Here is a 22,954-nt window from a genome sequence, read left to right as displayed (position 1 = left end):
AACTGAAGTCTTAAAACAAGTTTAAAGCATTTGTAAAAGACTTCTTGAAAAGACTTCTAGGAACTCTCTAGACTTTGCTCTTAACTTTCCTTGAATTTGAATTTATGCTTTCAAGGTTATGATTCATGTTTATGGATGATCTCATAATGTTTAAACGTACCTTAGAGTGTAGAAATCAACTAGAAAACATAGGTACGATTCAAGCAAAATTCAAACGGAAAGAAGTGGGAAAGGGTAAAGGACCTGACGACCCTGGTGTACTGAGTGGCGCCGAGCACCAGAGCCAAAACTACAAAACCTGGGTTGGGGCGCTCTGAGTGGCGCGGCGCCCCACCCTTTTTCCCTAGATTTTTGACGAATTTTCTTGTTCGTTTTTTGACCCTAATTCATCTAGATTCGATTAGTTCCTTCCCCAAACACTTATATTCGAATGCCCAACCAAAGTATACAAAGATATACTAAAAAAAACCTCAAATCTCATGAAATTAATTCAAGAACTCCTCAGCAACTCAACAATCAAGAACCTAATAGAAACTTCAACAAAATCCATCAAGAACTCAATTTCTCTTCTTTCAAGAACATAAATATGTTGAATGAAATTATGATTGCGTGTGGGTGAACGAACCCAACGCTATGTGATCTCACTTACCTCGTAGGGATTAACCCTTGGCGAAATCTGCAATCGAAATCTCAAGAACGATGAAGAACTTTTCTCTTCTCTCCAAGCCCTAGCGTACTTTTGCAAAGCATAAACTGAACCAAATCAGTTTAGACCCCAAATAAACTCCTAAAAATGAAATAAATTAATTGGGTATGGAAAAGACCAAAATACCCCTTTCAAATCTGGTTAACTTTCCTTATCTAGACATCCCAACTTTGAACGGGGATATCTCCTTCATACGAGCTCGAAAATTTGCAAATTTTGTGGCGTTGGAAAGATAATTCCAAGAACTTTCATTTGATATCTTATTTTCCACCTAACTCATCCTGTACTGAGAGTTATGGTCATTTGAAGTTGACCCAAAACTCATACTTAACATAACTTTGCCAAATTTCAGATTTTCATTCTTTCCAAAATGGTTCTTTCTAATTTTAGCTCTTTTAACTAGCGGGGTATTACAAATTTTTTCCAAATAATGGTAAATTATATGGACAAACATTATATGCCAATTTTTTCCCCATATATTACTTGGGAAATCTATGGCCAAACGGGTCCTTAGTGTTGAAGATTTCATTCTTGATTTTTGGGTGAATCAGGTGTGAATACAAATATTCATATCATCATCTACTAACTTTCTTTTCTCTTTTTACAATATCAAATTGAAAATACTATTATTTTGGCAACTACTATTTATGAGGTTTTTCGTATTTCTCCTTTTTTTTTTCAGAATGAAGTTCTTAGTTTTTTTTCCCCCAAAATTTACAACTAAGTCAATGACATTGAAGTTATTGGTGTAATGTTTTAATAATTAATATATGATTATAACCATGTTTTGTTACTGTTGGAAAGAGAGTTGGGCTATATACATGAACTGTGATTTTTCTTGCTAAATTTTCTTCCTTATATTTTCTTCAATCCTTTAAATCTTATCTTGAGAAAAGTTTTGAATTTCAAACTATAATTATAATTCCTTGTATAGATAGAAATTTGATCATATTAACTTCAAACGTAATATTAAATCTATTTTTGATTTAGTTAATTTTGACTTTCTTACTAAAAGAGCATAAGTGAATTAGGAAACAAATTTAATTTTTTTTTTTTTGTTTTTTTGGCAAAGAAGCAAACTCAAAATACTATTTATGACATTTTTCTTTATTCCTCATTTTAAAAAAATGAAGTCCTTAGTTTACATTTACACTGACCTTTTCTGATCCATTGGTGGATAATAGTACTAACTATCAGTTGCATTGGAACAGTTTCTTCATAAACTAGATTGTTTAAGCAAAAAAAATTCCCTTGTTCCAATAAATAATTGTCTTGATGAATGGGGAAACCTAATGTTATAGCGGCGATGAAAACAAGATTTTTTTTCCTTTTTCGATAAAGAGATAAATGAAGGGACGAGTCAGTGGAACGTGAAACTTTGCACCATCAAATCTTGCTCAAAGATAGAAGTGTATCAAATTGATTGATAAAGGAAAAATAGTATACCTGACCATCTGGGAGGAAACTATGCCTGAGTGTTTGATAGCTGCTTAATGTATGCTTTGATTTAAATAAAATGAATAAAAAAAATATTAAGAAACTTTGGTGGGTTTTCACGTATGCATATAATGTGTTAAATCTGGTGTATCGTAGACTATGAACTATACCTTGATAAAGCAATATCAAACTTATAGAGTAATTGGTGAAGTTTAGAACTTTTAAGAACCAAGAATTTTTTTGCAAGCTTAGGATCTTATGTCACACGCCCCGAGATTACCTTTAGATGCGACACAGTACTTAGAGCCATATGTCATGACTCCGAGCTAATTAACCGCATGACATGACATGATGCTATGATTAACATAAATCAATATAAAATTGAAACATAAACGCAGAAGCTAAATCTGAAACATCTATATAAATCCCATAACACTGAGATAAACTAATATTTGAAATAAATAACATAAGAAATTAAATCTAGCCGCTACTAGTAGGAGTTGCTAGGACAAACCCGTAGCTAATTCTAATTGTCTACAACAGAAAGTAATAACTGAAAAGAAAGATAAGAGTTATCCTCGAAGTGATGAGGACTCATTAATACTGTTGCTCGCTGATCAAAGGTACCATTAATTACCGCGAGCTGGATTCTGAATATTAGAACCTGTGTTATCAAACAATATAAACATAGAGTATGTTGTCAGTACTTTTTGTAACCTTATCGGTGTATATTAAGGAAATTAGAAAGTTACTTTTAGTGATCAAGATTATTACCATCCTGTCCATTGCTGCCTCCAGCAACATAGAACGGAACAGAACTTGGTGTGAAGGGGTCGGTTGCATGAACAACGTCAAGAAGGAAATTGAAATAGTCAGTCTGCACAATCACATCAGTAACGTCATCCTTCTTCAGAAAACGTTGATGATTTTCCTGAGTGTTAAGTGAGGAACGAAGGGTGAGGTCTTGAATGAACAACTCACATGCCTTAGCCAGCAAAACAGGTGATTCAGCCGCGACCATTCGGACATCCTCGTCCTTCTTCATGATCTTCTTGATGCGGGTTGGTGGAGGTAGCAGCCTGCTCTTGAAATCATTAACGTTCTCCATTTCACTCCGTTGGAATTTCCAGAACATCTCCAACGTTGGGTACCCAACGGATTGATATGCATTCACTGCCGATTTCTCAGAGTTGTTTTCCATGGTGATTTTTTCTATGTTTACAAGCTCAGACACATAGAAATGAAGATTGATACATGTATGCAACTGTGAAAAATAAATCTAATTATAGATTTTCTAAATCTACTTTCATCAAGCCTATTAATGAAAATTTGTTACAATTTAATATGTAACAATAAAATTGTAAGAAAATCATCTTATTAAATACTAGTTAGTTCTAGTCAATAAGGTATTAATGAATGAACCTGAACATTAATAAAAATAATTATTTTGGAGTTAACCTAATAATTATTTTTCTACAATCCTCCATATATCACAAAAAGAACAAATCATGAATAGAAAGAAATAAAGAGTTTGTTATAAATGGGCTTTCAGATATGTGAACAATGCGTCAATTTTGATGTCTTTTAGACACTGAATCATACTTTGGTAAAACAAGATTAATTTTATAGAACAATTGGTGAATTTGAGAACTTCTATGAACTACATTTTATTTTTATAAACTCAGAGTTTTATTATATCACATAATTATACTTGCAAAATCATTGTTGTTATAGCAATTTTTGTACTAACATGTCATGTGTGTATTCTAAGATTCATGAGTGCTTTAAAATCTATAGGTCCAATCATCAAATGTATTATGAGAGCAATACACGACCTATAAAAGACATGAATTGGATTAAACGTTAACTTAGCCTCACTAATTTGCGGTATAACACTATATTCACACATCATAGGAGGCCCCGTAGTTTAATAATGTATATTTACTAATGACTTGTTATTGCATATATAAACCTAGTTCATTTGATCTCCAATCACATAGGTTGGATTACGTACTATCATTGTTAATCTTCTCAAATTGATAAAAATCTCATACTCCTCGGCATTTCTTTTAGTCTTTGAATTGATCTATAGCGCGCCTTTGTGAAATTTTTTATTTAGATTCAACATTTTAATGTATTGAACCTATATATATACAGAGAGAAAGAAAACTAATTACAAATTTTCTAAACTTAATGAAGGTATAAATGTTGATGGTTGATGTACAATGCAACTGTCGTAAGCAAATGAGGGAATGGGCTCATATACTTATTTTAATTAAATGAAAATCTTACTAATGGTAAAGATTACCTATAGATTAAAAAAAAGAAATAAAAATCACCCCCCCCCCCCCGCCCCTGTTGACTTTCTTTTCTATTTTTGAATATCAAATTGAAAATATTATTTAGTCACCTATTATTTATGAGGTTGTTCGTTTTTCTTCTTTTTTCAGAATGAAGTTTTTAGTTTGTTTTTTCTTCAAATATATGATTTTAACCATGTTTTGTTACGGCTACACAATGAGTTGGACTATATATACATGAGCTGTATTTTTTCTTCTCTATATTTTTTTTGATCTTTTAAATCTTACCCTGATTTTTTTTTTGAATTTCAGACTATAATTATAATTCCTTGCATGGATAGAAATTCATATTGACTTCAATGTAATATTAAATCTATTTACGATTTTTATTTAAAAAAAATAATCTATTTCCAATTTAGATACATTTGACTTTCTTACTAAAAGAACCCAAGTGAATAAGGAATTTATTTTTAATGTTGAACATTTTGTTTCTTGTTTTTTTTTTTTTTGGGCAAATGTGCAAATACTAATATTCAGAGAACACCATCTACTAATTAACTTCCATTTCTATTTTTTCAATCAAATTCAATATATAATTGAGTTTATTTGTTAGACGAGATTTTGTGCCGAGAACTTCAGGAATTCAGTCCTAACAAAACAGTCGGGTCAAATGGGAGTCAAAATGTAAGAGGTCGCTTTATAACTAGTTAAAGTTGTGCAGATATTAACTGGCTTCATCATCTACCCAAAAGAAAACAAACTTGGTTTGTTTCATCCTCTAGATGCTTATTAATGGAAATGAATGCATCATCAAAAAAGCAGAAAAAGGATGGCAATTATAAGCATAAGATGGTGGATTAAATTTATTGGCCTAGCCCTTTATCTTCCCCTTTTAAAGTTGGGGGGGGGGGGGGGGGGTTAGTAGAGGTCAACTCCTTACCATGGTTAATATTTAATAATACTTAAATTTTGATCTTTTTTTATTATTGGATTATCGGTTCTTAATCGATTAGAGGTAACTTCTTAACGAGTAGTAAATTAATAGATTCTCTTTATACCATTTGATATGAAAAGTCCTCGACTTAGGGTTTAGTTTGATATTTTTATTTCTGGTTGTTTCAAGCTCGCAGTTATTCTACAATGTGCGATTGTTTGCTTTTGAGCGAGATACAATTTATCAACTCATATGCATTGTTCATTTGATTTGTCACCTTATTTCCAAATGATTTTTTGTGTCAAATTTTAATGGTTAAACCAATAACCAAACCAATAATTAACAATCAATAATTGATAAACCGATAACCGAACCAATAACAATTAATAAATGATAAATCAATAATCGAACCAATAACAATCAATAACTGATAAATCGATCATCGAACCGATAACAATCAATAATCTCATGTGAATGGATGAAAAAGCTTTCAATGGCCCATAAGATCATAGAAAATAATGAAGATTAATACCAGTAAAGGTGGCCAAAGAATAAAGGCATGATAAAAGCTTTTTAGGAAGCGTTTTATCTCAATGAGAGATTTTCTAATGTGAATTCTAATTTAATTAGGCTCTAAATATGTGAGTATTGAACATCGGATGAGGAACCAAAAAAAAAAACTACATACAAGCCTATCAATGCCTATCAATGGAGATTTGTTACAATTTCATATGATGTAACAATAAAATTGTTATATAATTATCATATTAAATACTAATTATACCAAGATATTAACGAATGAACCTAGGCATTAATTGTCACGACCCAAGCCTAGGGCCTAGACGTGACATGGCGAATGAGGAACCCGAAGGAACCCCAAACAAGCCTCTCAAACTTGTCATCACACTTCATCGGTCGCGGAAGTACATTCAACATTAATTAACGGCAAATAGGGACTAAGGCAAACCATTTCAAAATGACATCATAGAATAAGAGTCAAGCTCGTTTACAAAATACTTGTCCAACGCACACCTCTACATACATAGATAGGACGGGGGCCATGACATATTACCGGCTCCCCTCATAGTTAAAATACAATTGCAAGCTAAAGTCTCAAAACATAGGAGTAAGAAACATAACATAGCCCTCGAATTATTGAGGACTCACCAACAAACTCGGATAAGCGTCGTACTAGCCACGTGAATGGAGAGAAGGATCAAGAGTAGCTCCGGTCCCTACATGGTGACATCATGTAGGCAAAATATGCGTTAGTACTTGGAATGTACTAAGTATGCGGGGTGCAACACAACAATAAACAAGGACACAATCGAAATACAAGAAATAGTTTCATAGGCATTATGAATAACAATATGAGGATGCATGATCAAAGTGAAGTCAAAACATGTTTAAGTAAATCTATACTAATAGTAGATATCATATGTGTATGCATGATCCAACCAATCTATAACCCCAACTTAGGATGGGGGATGCCGTTCACACCCGGACACCCTGGTGGCAAGGTATAAACCCCTCACATGGTTGATGTTGGTCACACCCCAAGCATCCTAGGTGGTGAGATATAAACCTCTCACATGGTTGTCCGGTTCCTTTCCCCCGGACCGGGCATGGTCATGCAACACTTTATATAGGAAATTCTCATTAGGCTCTAATGCAATCTCACGTATGGAATGAACATATACACAAGCTTAGTTTGTCATCAACACATCTTTGGAGTTCCATACATCTCATAACTCAAGCTTTAAAGCATCAATTTATCAATTCTCCATAGTTGGTCATTTTGTCAAACACCTTGAAGGCATGTAATGGAATCAAAGAGCATGGGAAATAGGATAGTAATTATGCAGCCAAACCAATGAACAACCTACAACAACACCTTTTTAACACCCACAATACCACATGAAAATCTCCACATCCATTCCAAATTTAGGTTCAAGTTCTAGGGTCACAACATGCTCAAAACAATCACTTTTCATGTTTAAAATTCAATGTGTAGGAAATTATTACAAAGAACAAGACTAATATATGAATCTTAACTTAAATCATGAATTAGTGAGTAGAATAGAGTCTAGGCACTATGGGTGGAAGGACCCATGAGTTCAACACCACATACCTTGAGTTCTTATGAAGGTCTTGAGAGTGTCTTCAATGGAAGCTTGCAACTTGGAACAAGAGTCTCTTCAATCTTGAGGAAGGTTTTGGATTAGGGTTCTTGAGAGAACTTGAGAGAAAATGTGTCTAAGTATGGGAGAGGTGTTTTGGAAATGTTTTAGAGATGAAATTTGAACTAATGCTATATAGGAAATAACATATGCCCTTTGGAAGAAAATCGTCCAACACTTAGAAAAAAAAAAATGGGGCGGGTGAACAGTAAAATTAGCTACTGGAAATTGTCTTTTTCTGCCGGACAGATTTTACGAAAATGGGCATAACTTCTTCGTCCGAAATCCGAATGAGGTGAAACGAAGTGCGTTAGATAGCTAACTCAAAGGGCTTTCCATGGATATATTATTGGCCACCAAATAATTTGTGTGCTAGGAGATATGACCCTCCAAAGTAGACCCTCGAAAAAGGCTTCACTTGGAAATTTTGGATTTTGATACGGTTGCTCTAAAATTTGGGTTAGACCCATTTCCCACTCAATTTGACCCCCTAAACAAGAATATGAAGTCGGATTTTCGAAAAACGAAACGGATTTTGAGATATATGGAAATTACAATTATAGGTGTTTCCGAAGCACATTTTCGGGCATTTTTGGGGTCGTTTCATTAATATTATTTTTTGAGATATCCAAATCTTATTTTCCAACAATCATCCACATATCGCAAATAAAACAAAATGAATAGAAAAAATATTAAGAAACTTTGGTGGGTTTCAAATATGTATACAATGTGTCGAATTTGGTGTGTCGTATACTATGAACTATATCTTGATAAAGTAAGATTAAACTTATAGAATAATTGGTGAAGTTTAGAACTTTTATGAACCCACAATTCTTCTGTAAGCATAGGATCTTATGTCACTTCCTGAGATTACCCTTAGATCCGACACAGTGCTTAGAGTCACTATTTATCCCAAGCTAACTTCATGGCATGATATGACACTAAGATTAACATAAATCAATAAAAATTTGAAACAAAAACATGGAAGCTAAATCTGAAATTATATATATATATATAATCCATAACACTGAGATAGACTAATTTATGAAAGAAATAACATAAGCAAAATTTATATTGATATGACTGTCTAAAAGCCTTTACTAATATGAGTTGCTAGGACAAACCCCTTGCTAACTCCAACTGTCTGAAACTGAAAAGAAAGATAAGGGTACTTGTCCTCGAAGTGATGAAGAGGACTCACCAATACTGCTGCTCGCTAATCAGAAGTACCACTAACCGCGAGTTGGATACTGAATATCAAAACCTTCATTATCAAACAGAGTATGTTATCAATACTTTTTGTAACCTTATAGGTGTGAATTTAAGGAAATAAGAACGTTACCTTTGATGATCAAGATTATCATCATGTACGCCCATTGCTGCCTCCATCAACATAGAACGGCACAACACTTGGTGTGGAGCCGCCAGTAGCATCATCATCAAGAAGGAAATCTAAAGTGTCAGTCTGCATAATCACATCAGTGACGTCATCCTTCTTCAGAATACGTCGATGGTTTTCTTGAGCGTTAAGCCAGGAACGAAGGGTGAGTTCTTGAATGAACAACTCACATGCCTTAGCAAGCAAAACAGGCGATTCAGCAGCGATCATTCGGACATCCTTGTCCGTCTTCATGATCTTCTTGATGCGGTTAGGTGGAAGTAACAGGTTGCTCTTGAAATCAATAACGTTCTCCATTTCTCTCCGCTGGTCTGTCCAGAACATCTTCAGATATTCTTGCTTATTCATCTCAACGTTAAGCTGCGATAGCGTTGGGTAAGCAGCGAATTGAGCTGCATTCACTGTGGATTTCTCAGAGTTGTTTTTCATGGTGATTTTTTCTTTGTTTACAAGCTTAGAGAGAAATGGAAGATTGAAACATATACACAACTGGGTGTTCTCTATATATAGAGAGAAAAATAAATCTAATTATAAATTTTCTAAATCATATTAAATGAATGAACCTAGAAGTTTCTAAATCTACATTCAAGTTAAGACTATTAATGGAAATTTGTTACAATTAAATATGTAACAATAAAATTGTAAGAAAATCATCTTATTAAATACTAGTTAGTTCTAGTCAATAAGGTATTAAATACTAGTTAGTTCTAGTCAATAAGTTATTAAGGACTGAACCTGAACATTTTTAATAAAAATAATTCTTTTGGAGTTATCCTACTAATTTTTTCTACAATCCTCCATATATCACAAAAAGAACAATAATGAATAGGAAGAAATAAAAAGTTTGTTATAAATGGGCTTTCAGATATGTGTAAAATGCTTCAAATTTGATGTCTTGTAGACTGTGAATCATACTTCAGATTAATTTTATTAAACAATTGGTGAAGTTTACAATTTCTATGAATTAAGATTTTTCTTATAAACTCGGACTTTTATTATACCACATTATTATACTCTAAAAATCATTAATGTTATCGCGATATTTGTACCAACATGTCATATGCGTATCCTAAAATTCATGAGTGTTCTAAAATCTATAGGTTTAATCATCAAATGAATTATGCAGAGCAATACACAACCTATAAAAAATATGAATTTAATTAAACGTTTAACTAATTAGCCTCACTAATTTGCGGTATAACATTATATTCAGACATCATAGGAGGGGATGACATAGTTTAATAATGCATATTAACTAATGATTTGTTATTATATATATGAACATAGTTCATTCGATCTCCAATCACATAAATTGGGTTATGTACTATCATTGTTAACCTTCCCAAAATTGATAAAAATCTCACACTCTTCGACGTTTCTTTTTATCTTTGAATTGATCTATAGTGCGCCTTTTTGAAATTTTTTGATTTAAGTTCATCACTTTAAGCACGCTAATGTATATAAAAAATATTTCTTATTTTACCAATAATGACGACAAGTGTATAAAGTAATTTCATATTTCTTGGTTTCTTTGCGAGAACAATTTACAAGTCAGATTTTGCATTACTATTACTTTGTTTTATTTTACAAAAGAGAACACAATTAGTTTAATTGATTTGCCTTCGCAATTATTTTTTTCGAGTCCTTCTCAATTTCTCATGTACCTCATCTTGTCCACCAAGTTATTTTGCAACCAAACAAAGTCTATTTGGTTAAACATATATACGCATCAAACTTGTTTTATTGTTAAATTCACTCATAGCTTCTTATTACCGTTGCCACTACATTTATCACCATCGACTGCTCATAGTTATTTTTCATGAAATTTTGGACAAGGAGCTTTTTTTTCTATATTAACATAGACAGAATTGGAAGTCAGATAATGTTGGTATACAGAGGAGAAAGAAAACTAATTACAAATTTGCTAAATCTAATGAAGGTACAAGTGTTGATGCTTGAGATACAATGCAACTGCAGTAAGAAATAAATGAGGGAATTGGGGCCATATACTTATTTTAATTAAATGAAAATCTTATTGATGGTGAAGAGTGCCATAGATAAAATATGAGAAAATCACACCCCATAAATAAATTAGACAAAATATTACAAAACTTAAGATACTTTTTAAATCTTTGTCGAATATAACTTTATATTACAAAATATATTGCAGATTGAAATAAATTAGAAAAGGGGTTTTTTTTTTTTTTTAGATTTTAGACTTTATTTATGGGAAAAAATTTCGATTTTTATTTTGTGTTAAAACACGTTTTCATTTTCTAAAGGAAAACCACTTGCGTGTTCATACACATTTTAGCATCTCTCTCTTTCACTTTCAATGGGAAAATCATTATTCTCTCTCTGTAAAGAAATATATAATTATTACAAATTTTTTCCTACAATTCTCATGATGTTACATCAGTATCAGTATTTTCATTCAAATATTTGATTAACTAATTCTTTCTCAAAGTTTTATTTTTCATCAATTTTATTCTTCGTTAGTGGATTCCTCGATGTTCCTCTCTTGTCATGTATAATATATGTTTTCAGTCAATACTAGTCTATAGACTTCAAAAATTGCCCTTCTTTCTTCCCTAGACATGTCTTGAGAAGATTCAACTGGAAAACTAATAATCACAATTTTTATCTTGCAATTAACATAATAAAACATTGAATGTTATATATATATGTATATCACCACCCGTCTAACCAACCTATTCTTAGTGTTGAAGATTTTCATTCTTGATTTTTGGGCGAATTACGTGTGAATACTAATATTCATATCATCATCTACTAACTTTATTTTCTCTTTTTACAATATCAAATTGAAAATACTACTCCCTCCGTCCCATTTTATATGAGGTACTTTGACTCGTCACGGAGTTTAAAAAAGAATGGAAGACTTTTAAAACTTGTGGTCCAAAATGAATGATAGAAATTTGTGTGACTATAAATCATTTCATTAAGGGTAAAATAGATATTTTATAGTTAGATTGTTACTTTATATAGAAATGTGTCATTCTTTTTGAGACTGACTAAAAAGGAAAGTGAGTCATATAAATTGGGACAGAGGGAGTATTATTTAGGCACCTACTATTTATGAGGTTTTTTCATTTTTCTCCTTCTTCTTCTTCTTTTCAGCATGAAGTTCTTAGTTTTTTTTTCTTCTAAATTTTCAACCAACACAGTGACATTGAAGTTATTGGTGTAATGTTTTAATAATTGATATATGATTATAACCATGTTTTGTTACTGTTGAAGAGATAGTTGGGCTATATACCTGAACTGTGATTTTTCTTCCTTATATTTTCTTCGATCTTTTAAATCTTATCTTGAGAAAAGTTTTGAATTTCAAACTATAATTATAATTCCTTGTATAGATAGAAATTTGATAATATTAACTTCAAACGTAATATTAAATCTTTTTTATGATTTAGTTAATTTTGACTTTCTTACTAAAAGAGCGCAAGTGAATTTTTTTTTTGTTTTTTTTTGGCAAAGATGCAAACTCAAAATACTATTTATGACATTTTTCTACTTTCCTCATTTTTCAAGAATGAAGTCCATAGTTTTATTTAAACTGACCCATCATGATCCATTGGTGGATGATAGTACGGAATATCAGTTGCATTGGAATAGTTTCTTCATAAACTGGATCGTTTAAGCAGAAAATAATTCACTTATTCCAATAAATAATTGTCTTGATGAATGGGGAAACCAAATGTAAGACCGGCGATGAGTTTTTCTTTTTTTTTTTCTTTTTCGATAAAGATATAGCTGAAGGGACGAATCAGTGCAACATGAAACTTTGCACCTTCTAATCTTGCTCACAGATAGAAGTGTATCGAATTGGTTGATAAAGGAAAAATAGTATACATGACCATTTGGAGGAATATTGTGCCCCAGTGTTTGATATCTTCTTAATGTGTGCTTCAATTTAAACAACATGAATATGTTGGGTTTTAAAGGTGTGAACAGGAAATGAAGGGTTGTGACTCTCCTAAAGAGTTGTGACTATGCCAAAGGGTTGTGAACTTTATGAAAGGTTGTGTCCTTTCTAAAGGATTGTGACCGTTTGAAAGGTTATGCTTTTTCCAAAGTGTTGTGACCTTTCTGAAAGGTTGTCTTCTTTCCAAAGGGGTGTGACCTTTACCCTTTGTTGGCTATAAATAGAGAGGTTTTCTCTCATTTTTCTGTATCGAATTCTTTCCTTCTTTTGCATACATTTCTTACAAAACAAAATCGATCGATCGTGTCTGTGTGTGTGATTCGTTGCTATCATTTTGAGTTCGTTGAAATTATCAAAGTTTGAGGTACCGCTACTTCTTTAATGGTTAATTCGTTTTATCTTGGGAGGAATTAATCTGTAACCTCGGGTACTTGAGGGGATTAAATTTCTTAAGGACACACAGTGAGTTCTGTGGACTCGGATAGTTCTTTGTGTTTTTCTTTTCATCTTTTATTATTTCTGGTTTGCTAATCTGAATACAGGAGATAACAAAATATACAAAAAATATTAAGAAAAATTGATGAGTTTTTCACCTATGCATATAATGTGTTGAATCTCGGTATATCGTAGACTATGAGGTATATCTTGATAAAGCAAGATCAAACTTATAGAATAATTGATGAAGTTTAGAACTTTTGTAAACCAAGAATTTTTTTGTAAGCCTAGGATCTTATGTCACACACCCCGAGATTACCGATAGACGCGACACAGTGCTTAGAGCCATAAGTCATGACCCCAAGCTAATTAACCTCATGACGGGACATGACACTATAATTAACATAAATCAACATTAAATTTAAACATAAATGCGGACGCTAAATCCGAAACATCTATATAAAGCTCATAACATTGAGATAAACTAATATTTGAAATAAATTAACATAAGAAATTTATATCTGGCTGTCAATAAGCCTCTACTAGTAGGAGTTGCTAGGACAAACCCCTAGCTAATTCCAATTGTCTGAAACTGAAAGTAATAACTGAAAAGAAAGATAAAGGATTGTCCTCGAAGTGATGAGGACTCAGTTGCTCGCTGATCAAAGGTACCACTAACCGCGAGCTGGATACTGAACATCAGAACCTGTTTTATCAAGCAATACACAGAAAGTATATGGTCAATACTTTTTGTAACCTTATAGGTGTGAATTAAGGAAATGAGAAAGTTACTTTTAATGATCAAGATTATTACCATCCTGTCCATTGCTGCCTCCAGCAGCATAGCACGGAACAGAACTTGGTGTGAAGGGGTCAGTTGCATGAACAACGTCAAGAAGGAAATCGAAATAGTCAGTCTGCACAATCACATCAGTGACGTCATCCTTCTTCAGAATACGTCGATGGTTTTCCTGAGCGTTAAGCGAGGAACGAAGGGTGAGGTCTTGAATGAACAACTCACATGCCTTAGCCAGCAAAACAGGTGATTCAGCCGCGACCATTCGGACATCCTCGTCCTTCTTCATGATCTTCTTGATGCAGGTTGGTGGAGGTAGCAGCCTGCTCTTGAAATCATTAACGTTCTCCATTTCACTCCGTTGGGATTTCCAGAACATCTCCAGCGTTGGGTACCCAGCAGATTGATCTGCATTCACTGCCGATTTCTCAGAGTTGTTTTCCATGGTGATTTTTTCTATGTTTACAAGCTCAGACACACAGAAATGAAGATTGATATATGTATGCAACTGTGTGCGCTCTCTATATATAGAGAAAAATAAATCTAATTATAGATTTTCTAAATCTACATTCATCAAGCCTATTAATGAAAATTTGTTACAATTTAATATGTAACAATAAAATTGTAAGAAATCCATCTTATTAAATACTAGTTAGTTCTAGTCAATAAGGTATTAATGAATGAACCTGAACATTAATAAAAATAATTCTTTTTGAGTTATTTTAATTTAAAAAAATTCTACAATTCTCCATATATCACAAAAAGAACAATAATGAATAGAAAGAATTAAAACGTTTGTTATAAATGGGCTTTAAGATATGTGAACAATGCGTCAAATTTGATGTCTTTTAGACTCTAAATCATACTTTGGTAAAACAAGATTAATTTTATAGAACAATTGGTGAAGTTGAGAACTTCTATGAACTTAGATTTTTTTTATAAATTCCAAGCTTTATTATATCACATAACTATACTCACAAAATCATTGTTGTTATCGCAATTTTTGTACTAACATGTCATGATGAGCATATCCTAAAATTCATGCGTGTTTTAAAATCTATAGGTCCAATTATCAAATGTATTCTGCAGAGCAATATACGACTTATAAAAGATTTGAATTGGGTTAAACGTTAACTTAGCCTCACTTATTTGCGGTATAACACTATATTCACACATCATAGGAGGGATAACCGTAGTTTACTAATGTATATTTACTAATGACTTGTTATTGCATATACAAACCTAGCTCATTTAATCTCCAATCACATAGGTTGGATTACGTACTATCATTGTTAATCTTCTCAAATTGATAAGAATCTCACACTCCTCAGCGTTTCTTTTAGTCTTTGAATTGATCTATAGTGCGCCTTTGTGTCAAAGTTTAATGGTTAAACCAATAACCGAACCTATAATTAACAATCAACAATCGATAAACCGATAATCGAATCGATAACAATCAATAACTGATAAATCGATAATCAAATCGATAATGTAACATTCAAGAATCTCATGCGAATGGATGAAAAAGCTTGCAATGCCCATAAGATCTAGGTAGGCGCAGTGAATCGGCAATTGGGCAATACGTTAAAACGATATATGTATAATGAACCATATGAACTTTAAGGTGTATGAAGTTTCATATTTGATTTTTAAGGAGAACGATAGAGACTCATAGAAAATAATAAAGATTAATGCCATTTAAGGTGGCCAAAGAATAAAGGCATGATAAAAGCCATTTAGGGAGCGTTTTACTTCAATGAGAAACTTACTAGCGCGAATTCAGATTTAGTTAGACTCCAAATATATAAGCATCAGACAACTACATACAGCCTATCAATGGAGATTTGTAACAATTTCATATGATGTAACAATAAAATTGTTAGTTAATTATCATATTAAATACTAATTATAACAAGATATTAACTAATTAACCTAACATTAATATTTTTTTTTGAGATACCCAAATCTTTTTTTCCAATAATCATCCACATATTGCAAAAAATAAAATAAAATAATAATAATAAGAAACTTTGGTGGGTTTCAAGTATTATTTGGTGTGTCGTAGACAATGAACTATATCTTGATAAAGTATAATTAAACTTAAAGAATAATTGGTGAAGTTTAGAACTTTTATGAACCAAAAATTCTTTTGTAAGCATAGGATCTTATGTCACTCCCCGAGATTACCCCTAGATCTGACACAGTGCTTAGAGCCACAAGTAATTACCCCAAACTAACCTCATGGCGTGATATGACACTAAGATTAACATAAATCAATAAAAAGTTGAAACATAAACACGGAAGCTAAATCTGAAATATATATATATCCCCATAACACTGAGATAGACTAATATATGAAAGAAATAACATAAGCAGAATCTATATTGATATGACTGTCTAAAAGTCTTTACTAATATGAGTTGCTAGGATAAATCCCTTGCTAACTCCAACTGTCTGAAAGTGAAAATAATAATTGAAAAAAAGAAGATAAGGATACTTGTCCTCGAAGTGATGAAAAGGACTCGCCAATACTGTTGCTCGATCAGAGATAGCAATAACCACGAGCTGAATACTAAACATCAAAACCTGTATTATCAAACAATATAGACAAAGAGTATGTTTTTAGTACTTTTTTGTTAGGTATGAATTAAGGAAATGAGAACGTTACCTTTAATGATCAAGATTATTACCATCCTGTCCATTGCTGCCTCCATCAACATAGAACGGCACAACACTTGGTGTGGAGCCGTCATGAGTAGCATCATCAACAAGGAAATCCAAATTGTCAGTCTGCATAATCACATCAGTGACGTCATCCTTCTTCAGAATACGTCGATGGTTTTCTTGAGTGTTAAGCCAGGAACGAAGGGTGAGTTCTTGAATGAACAACTCACATGCCTTAGCAAGCAAAACAGGCGATTCAGCAGCGATCATTCGGACATCCTTGTCCATTTTCATGATCTTCTTGATGCGGGTAGGTTGAAGTAGCAGGTTGTTCTTGAAATCGTTAACGTTCTCCATTTCTCTCTGCTGATATGTCCAGAACATCTTCAGATATTCTTGCTTATTCTTCTCAACGTTAAGTTGCGATAGCGTTGGGTACGCAGCGAATTGAGCTGCATTCACTGTGGATTTCTCAGAGTTGTTTTCCATGGTGATTTTTTCTTTGTTTACAAGCTTAGAGAGAAATGGAAGATTGATACATATACACAACTGGGCGTTCTCTATATATAGAGAAAAATAAATCTAATTATAAATTTTCTAAATCATATTAAATGAATGAACCTAGAAGTTTCTAAATCTACATTCAAGCCTATTAATGAAATTATTTGCTACAATTTATTCATGTGTAACAATAAAATTGTAAGAAAATCTTCTTATTAAATTCTAGTTAATTCTAGTCAATAAGGTATTAAAGAATGAACCTGAACATTAACTAAAATAATTCTTTTTGAGTTATTTTAATAAAAAAATCCTACAATCCTCCATATATCACAAAAAGATCAATAATGAATAGAAAAAAAGTTGATATCAAATTTGATGTCTAGTAGACTATGAACCATACTTTGATAAAACAAGATTAATTTTATAAAACAATTGGTGAAGTTTAGAACTTTATGAACTAAGAATTCTTTTATAAACTCAGAGTTACTATTTTTGCTAGACGAGATTTTGTGCCGAGAACTTGAGGAATTCAGTCCTAACAAAACAATTTGGTCAAATGGGAGTCAAATTGTAAGGGGTCGTTTTATAGCTGATTAGAGTTATGCAGATATTAGCCGGCTTAATCATCTACACAAAAGAAAACATACTTGGTTTGTTTCATCCTCTAGATGCTTATTAATGGAAATGCATACTTCATAAAAAAAAAAAATAATAATTCAAGTTCTTTTTCACAGAATAGCTCTTTCATTGTCTTCTTCATCTACACTAGTCTATCATTTGCAATCAAACCGAAGCCCTCAGCAGCAACCGAGCTTGTTTCTCTCTTGGTTTTAATGGGTACTTTTTTCTGCCTTCTTCTTCTTTCTTGAATATGTCGTTATGGGTTTTTTGACAACATCATTCATCGTAGCACGTTTTTTGTCAGACATCATTCTTTTTGATCTATCATACAACGCACTCCATGCTTCAGATACAATCTTAAACGCCCCATCTGCCCCAACAGATTTATTTTTATCAGGGTGAAGAGCTAGAGCAAGCTTTTTGTATTGTTTCCTTACTGTTTCATCATCAGCTGAGGGCTCCAGAGAAAGGACACCGTAAAAATCCACTTCACCACGAGTTTTCTTCTCATGAGCAACATACACATTGACCACTTCCAGGAACTGAGAAAGACCATCAAGGCCTGGATACATCTTTTGAGCCTTCAAAGCAAATTTTTGAGCTCCAGCAATGTCCTTCTCGGTTAATTTCTGCTCAGCAATTTCTTTGGCCCGGACAGCTTCATCTTTGTTACATTCCATTTTGCCTACCAGGTTGTTGCGTGAACTGTCTTAGATTGTTCAAACCCTAGAAAACAAACATTACAAAAATACAAGTCACAAAAACAACAAACTTGAAAGCCAAAAATAGTACCATAAAAGAAAAAAGGGTACTAATTACACAAAGTAACGACGACTTGATGAAAAGCAAGCAGGATTGAGTGTGAAACTATAGGTTTGATTACATTTCCCATGGATGTCATGAATTAATGCACTATACAATTTCCACGAACACCAGAAAAGCAAAAACAAGAACTCATGAAAGATTCTGAACTTACTGAAATTGAACCTAATTAGTAAGAAGATAGGGGTATTGATATAACAGAGAGGAACTTGCAATAACGTCTATCGTCACCCTTCTCCAAAAATTCTCTATATTAATTGCTTTGTAAAAAAAATAAAAAATTCTATGTAAATTATTTTCTCCAAAACTAAAGAAAGATTCGACAGCTCGGAGAGACATCCTAAATCTTCATTCTTAAATCATTCAAAACTGAAAAGTAGTAGATACCATTTTTTTATTATAGAAGTTTCAAAATTTCATATCAGACGCTTTGAAAATGACACTTTTTCTCATTTGTAAATACATTCACCACAAAATCTAGAACAGAATCTCATAATCAAAGCTTCAAAACCCAAAAGTATTCGACATGAATTCAGCAAGATAACAAAATCCTTGAATTCCAAAGTCATTTAGCAACACAGATATAAAGAAAAAAGAAAGGGTTGTATACATGATCACATAGATACACATATACACATACATGTATATATAAACTCATGCATAAATTATCTTCTTCACAGGAACAACTGCAGAAAATAGTTACAACAATTTGAATGAAGCCATGCATGAAACAACGCAGAAGCATTTGATTAAATATAGTTTACCTGCAAAAGGAAGGAAAGAGTGACTAGTTGTTGAATTTCCACCCGAAAAAATATCTTTCTTTTGCTTCTAGCTATCCAGAGTGTTGATCAAGTCATCAAACCCGAGAGGAATCTGCAGTTTTGGTGCATAAAGTTTCAAAAAGAGAGAAAAAGGGGAGAAAAGGCTTTTGTTTTCCTAAATGTGAAGTGTTTTTTTCATGTTTGGCCTAGCCCTTTATTTTCACCTTTTATAGTTGGAGGAGGGGTTTAGTAGAGGTTAAACCAGTACCATGGTTAATATTTAATAACAATTAATTAAATTTTCCAAAATATTATTTTGGCTATACACATTAATTGTAATTTTCCTTGCTAAATTTTCTTCATTATGTTTTCTTTTGTCTTGTATTCTAAATTACATTTTGAGATTAGTTTGAATTTCTAACTATAATGGTACTTCCTTGACTAGATAAGAATTTACTTCAGCTTAATATCTAAAATATATTTCAGTTTTAGATAACTTTGACTTTCTGACCATAAGAATGCAAGTAAATAAGAAAAAATATTCAGTTTGAAGATTTTGATTCTTTATTTTTTGGTGAAGGTACAAATACTAATATTCAGATCACCATTTACGAACTGTTTCCTTTTTTTGAATATAAATTGAAAGTACTATTTATGAAGTTTTTCTTTTTCCTTCTTTTTCAAGAATGAATTCCTTAGTTTTCATTTACCCTAACATTTTCAATTAACATACTAAACAATGAAGTTGATGCTTAAGAATCTGGCATAAAGTTTTAATGACAAAAATGATTTTGCCAAGTTTTGCTACTGCTGAACCGATAGTTGGGCTATAAACATTAACTATAATTTTCCTTGCTAAATTTTCTTCCTTTTACATTCTTCGATCTTTTAAATCCCATCCTGAGAATTTTTTTGAATTTCTGACGATAAAATTATACTTCCTTGAATAGATAGGAATTCATATTTGACTTCATCAGAATATCTAAAAAATATTCAAATTTAGTTAACTTTTACTTTCTTTCTTTATGAAAGTTAACTTTTACTTTCTTATTAAAAGAACAAGTAAATAAGGAAAATAATTTAGTGTCAAAGATTTTGATTCTTGGTTTTTGGGTGAAGGTGCAAATACTAATATTTGTCACCATCTACTAACTTCCTTTTCTATTTTTTTGCTATTTATGAGGTTTTTCGTTTCCTCCTTTTTCCAGAATAAAGTCCTTAGTTTTCATTTATCTTAACTTTTCCAACTAAGGTTATGACAATGAAGTTAGCATTGAGTTGATGATTATGAATCAGGTGTAAAGTTTTAATGATTGATATATGATTTTAACCATGTTTTGTTCCTGCGGAACAAAGAGTTGGCCTATATACATTAACCGTAATTTTCCTTACTAAATTTCTTCCTTATAATTTCTTAGGTCTTTCAAATCACACCCCGAGAAAAGTTTTGAATTTCAGACTATAATTATACTTCCTTGAATAGATAGAAATTCATATGTGACTTCTTAATAATATCTAAAATCTATTTTAGATTTAGTTAACTTTGACTTTCTTACTAAAAGAACCCAACTAAATTCATAGGTTCTTGTTTTTTTGGTGAAGGTGCAAATACTTGGATTGGTTTTTTGGTGAAGGTGCAAAAACAAATATTTAGATACCATCAACTAACTTCCTTTTCTGTTTTTTGAATATCAAATTGAAAATACTATTTATGAGGTTTTTCGTTTTCCCCCCTTTTCAAGAATGAAGTCCTTAGTTTTCATTTACCTTAACTTTTTCAACTAATCTGGTGTAAAGTTTTAATGGCATACATGACCATCATCTGGTCATGAGGCCACTTCACTGGATACTGTGGGGAAATTTTACGATAAGGTGTCTCTATAGACAAGCGATAATGACTATGGTTTTCACGAAATATTTTTTCATGATAAAAAGATATTCTCTGCGTATTCTCGATTAAAATACTTTACTATTCATTATCTTCTATCCCAAATGCTACTATTTTCAACTTCTAAAATACCTTCATAATACACATATGTTCATCATAGTTAAAAGGAAAAGGCTAGAAATTACCTTTTGAAGAAACCCTAGAAATTCTTCCTCTTCAGTGTTTCTTGAGCAATTCTTGAAAAATATATGAAACACAAAGTATTTGGATGTTAGTACTTGTACTAAGGGAAGCTAAGTGCTTTTGCTCAAACTCAAAAGCACCATTTCTACTCACCCAAATATCCAAATGCAGTGCTTTTACTGTGTGGAGAGTCAACCAACTTTCGTTCAATACTGTTTCTATTTCCAGCATCGGGCTAACAAGCTGTAACATAACCTGAAAAGAACACAAGGTAAGCTTCTCAGACTCATTAATTAGATGATCACCAAGTGTAAATAAACAATGATCCAATCCTTGTCCCACAGCCAAATATGTGAAGTCACTACCTCAAATCGAATTTACGAGACCATACAAGTTAAAGTACTGAAAGAGGTCGGTATTGCACACGAGATCAAGTTGTTACGTATGATCATCAAGAAGATAATCACATGATTGAACCTTCCCACCAGAGCGAACACTTGAAACTCCCGAAACCTGATTCATGCTTGAATCTCCATTTCCAAAAGGGCAAGCTGGACCAGCTGATTGAAAGACTGCAAAATGGGTAAACCATACCTTGTAAGACGAGCGAAAAACATGACAGGGCAATCCCAGAAGTAGAAAGAAACAGTGAACTACAGACTTGGTCCAGTTATGGATACTGAAGTTCGCACAACCTAATCAACCAGAAAATCATCAGATGTAAAGAGACTAAAGAGAGAAACCTATCTGACCATAAAGGAAGCGAAGTTACTAGTCTGTGATTCTGAGAGCTCCTTATTATGCCATCTAGGAAATAATTACATAAAGAGACCAGAGAGAGAATCACCTGATTTTGTAGTAAAACCAAAGACAAACTGCAGTAACTAAATTCATTAGACCCACGTGCACTTTATTCATCAAAAACCAAGCCATGATAAACAACAGAAAGACTAAAAGTAGCTACAGCATTATTGCATATGACTTCAACAACTACAGAGTCGTGATCGATAAAAGCTCATATGAATTTGAAGAACTTCTGGAGGAAAGTAAAGCAGCACTGCGATTCAAAGAAGAAAATTTTTATTAACCAATCGGGGTGACTTCAAAAGCCATCAGTCTCGGTGAAGCTCCGATAAATATTGAACCTATGGACTCACTAAAAGGTTCCGTGAGCAACTGCATTCGAAATCCGAGATGCCCACCCATGCATCCATATCCATAACAACTCAGACCACACCTGGGAAGGAACCCCACATAAGAGAGAGCAATAGTAAAATCAATAGAAACATTGGTAGATTACTTTCACAAAAAAAAAAAAAAAAGATGAAGCAGCATGTACAAACCTATGAACTTAATGTACCTGACGGACCCCAAAAAG

The 22,954-nt window shown here is 32.6% G+C and overlaps 3 protein-coding genes and 1 pseudogene across 3 annotated transcripts; all 4 read right to left on the bottom strand.

The window, feature by feature from the left end:
* Positions 1 to 2,897: 2,897 nt before the first annotated feature.
* LOC125824193 (nuclear transcription factor Y subunit C-4-like) lies at positions 2,898 to 3,399 on the bottom strand (annotated as a pseudogene).
* Positions 3,400 to 8,920: 5,521 nt separating this feature from the next.
* Positions 8,921 to 13,693, bottom strand: LOC125824026 (nuclear transcription factor Y subunit C-1-like). Its single transcript, XM_049503381.1, has 2 exons — positions 13,657 to 13,693; positions 8,921 to 9,456 (listed from the first exon to the last, which is right to left on the bottom strand). The coding sequence occupies exons 1-2, from the start codon at positions 13,691 to 13,693 to the stop codon at positions 8,921 to 8,923; spliced, it is 573 nt and encodes a 190-aa protein (XP_049359338.1).
* A 438-nt stretch (positions 13,694 to 14,131) lies between these two features.
* LOC125824025 (nuclear transcription factor Y subunit C-4-like) lies at positions 14,132 to 16,376 on the bottom strand. Its single transcript, XM_049503380.1, has 2 exons — positions 16,372 to 16,376; positions 14,132 to 14,654 (listed from the first exon to the last, which is right to left on the bottom strand). Exons 1-2 carry the CDS (start codon positions 16,374 to 16,376, stop codon positions 14,132 to 14,134), a joined length of 528 nt encoding a protein of 175 aa, XP_049359337.1.
* A 427-nt stretch (positions 16,377 to 16,803) lies between these two features.
* Positions 16,804 to 18,599, bottom strand: LOC125824024 (uncharacterized). The gene is made up of 2 exons (XM_049503379.1): positions 18,140 to 18,599; positions 16,804 to 17,357 (listed from the first exon to the last, which is right to left on the bottom strand). Exons 1-2 carry the CDS (start codon positions 18,597 to 18,599, stop codon positions 16,804 to 16,806), a joined length of 1,014 nt encoding a protein of 337 aa, XP_049359336.1.
* Between the last annotated feature and the right edge of the window lie 4,355 nt (positions 18,600 to 22,954).

This window comes from Solanum verrucosum, unplaced genomic scaffold, assembly GCF_900185275.1.
Source record: "Solanum verrucosum unplaced genomic scaffold, falcon-dt-bn FXZP01000088.1, whole genome shotgun sequence".
NCBI lineage: Eukaryota > Viridiplantae > Streptophyta > Magnoliopsida > Solanales > Solanaceae > Solanum > Solanum verrucosum.
The sequence above is the reverse complement of the archived record's forward strand: the minus strand, read 5'-3'. Positions and strand labels throughout refer to the sequence as shown.

Excerpts from the sequence above, each read along its gene's own strand:
- LOC125824026 (XM_049503381.1), bottom strand. The coding sequence starts at position 13,693 with ATGACTTATGGCTCTAAGCACTGTGTCGCGTCTATCG. Across the intron at positions 9,457-13,656 it reads GCACTGTGTCGCGTCTATCG|AGAACACCCAGTTGTGTATA; the intron begins GTAATCTCGGGG and ends CTCTATATATAG.
- LOC125824024 (XM_049503379.1), bottom strand. The coding sequence starts at position 18,599 with ATGGAATGTAACAAAGATGAAGCTGTCCGGGCCAAAGAAATTGCTGAG. Across the intron at positions 17,358-18,139 it reads GAAGAAGAAGGCAGAAAAAA|AGAACGCCCAGTTGTGTATA; the intron begins GTACCCATTAAA and ends CTCTATATATAG.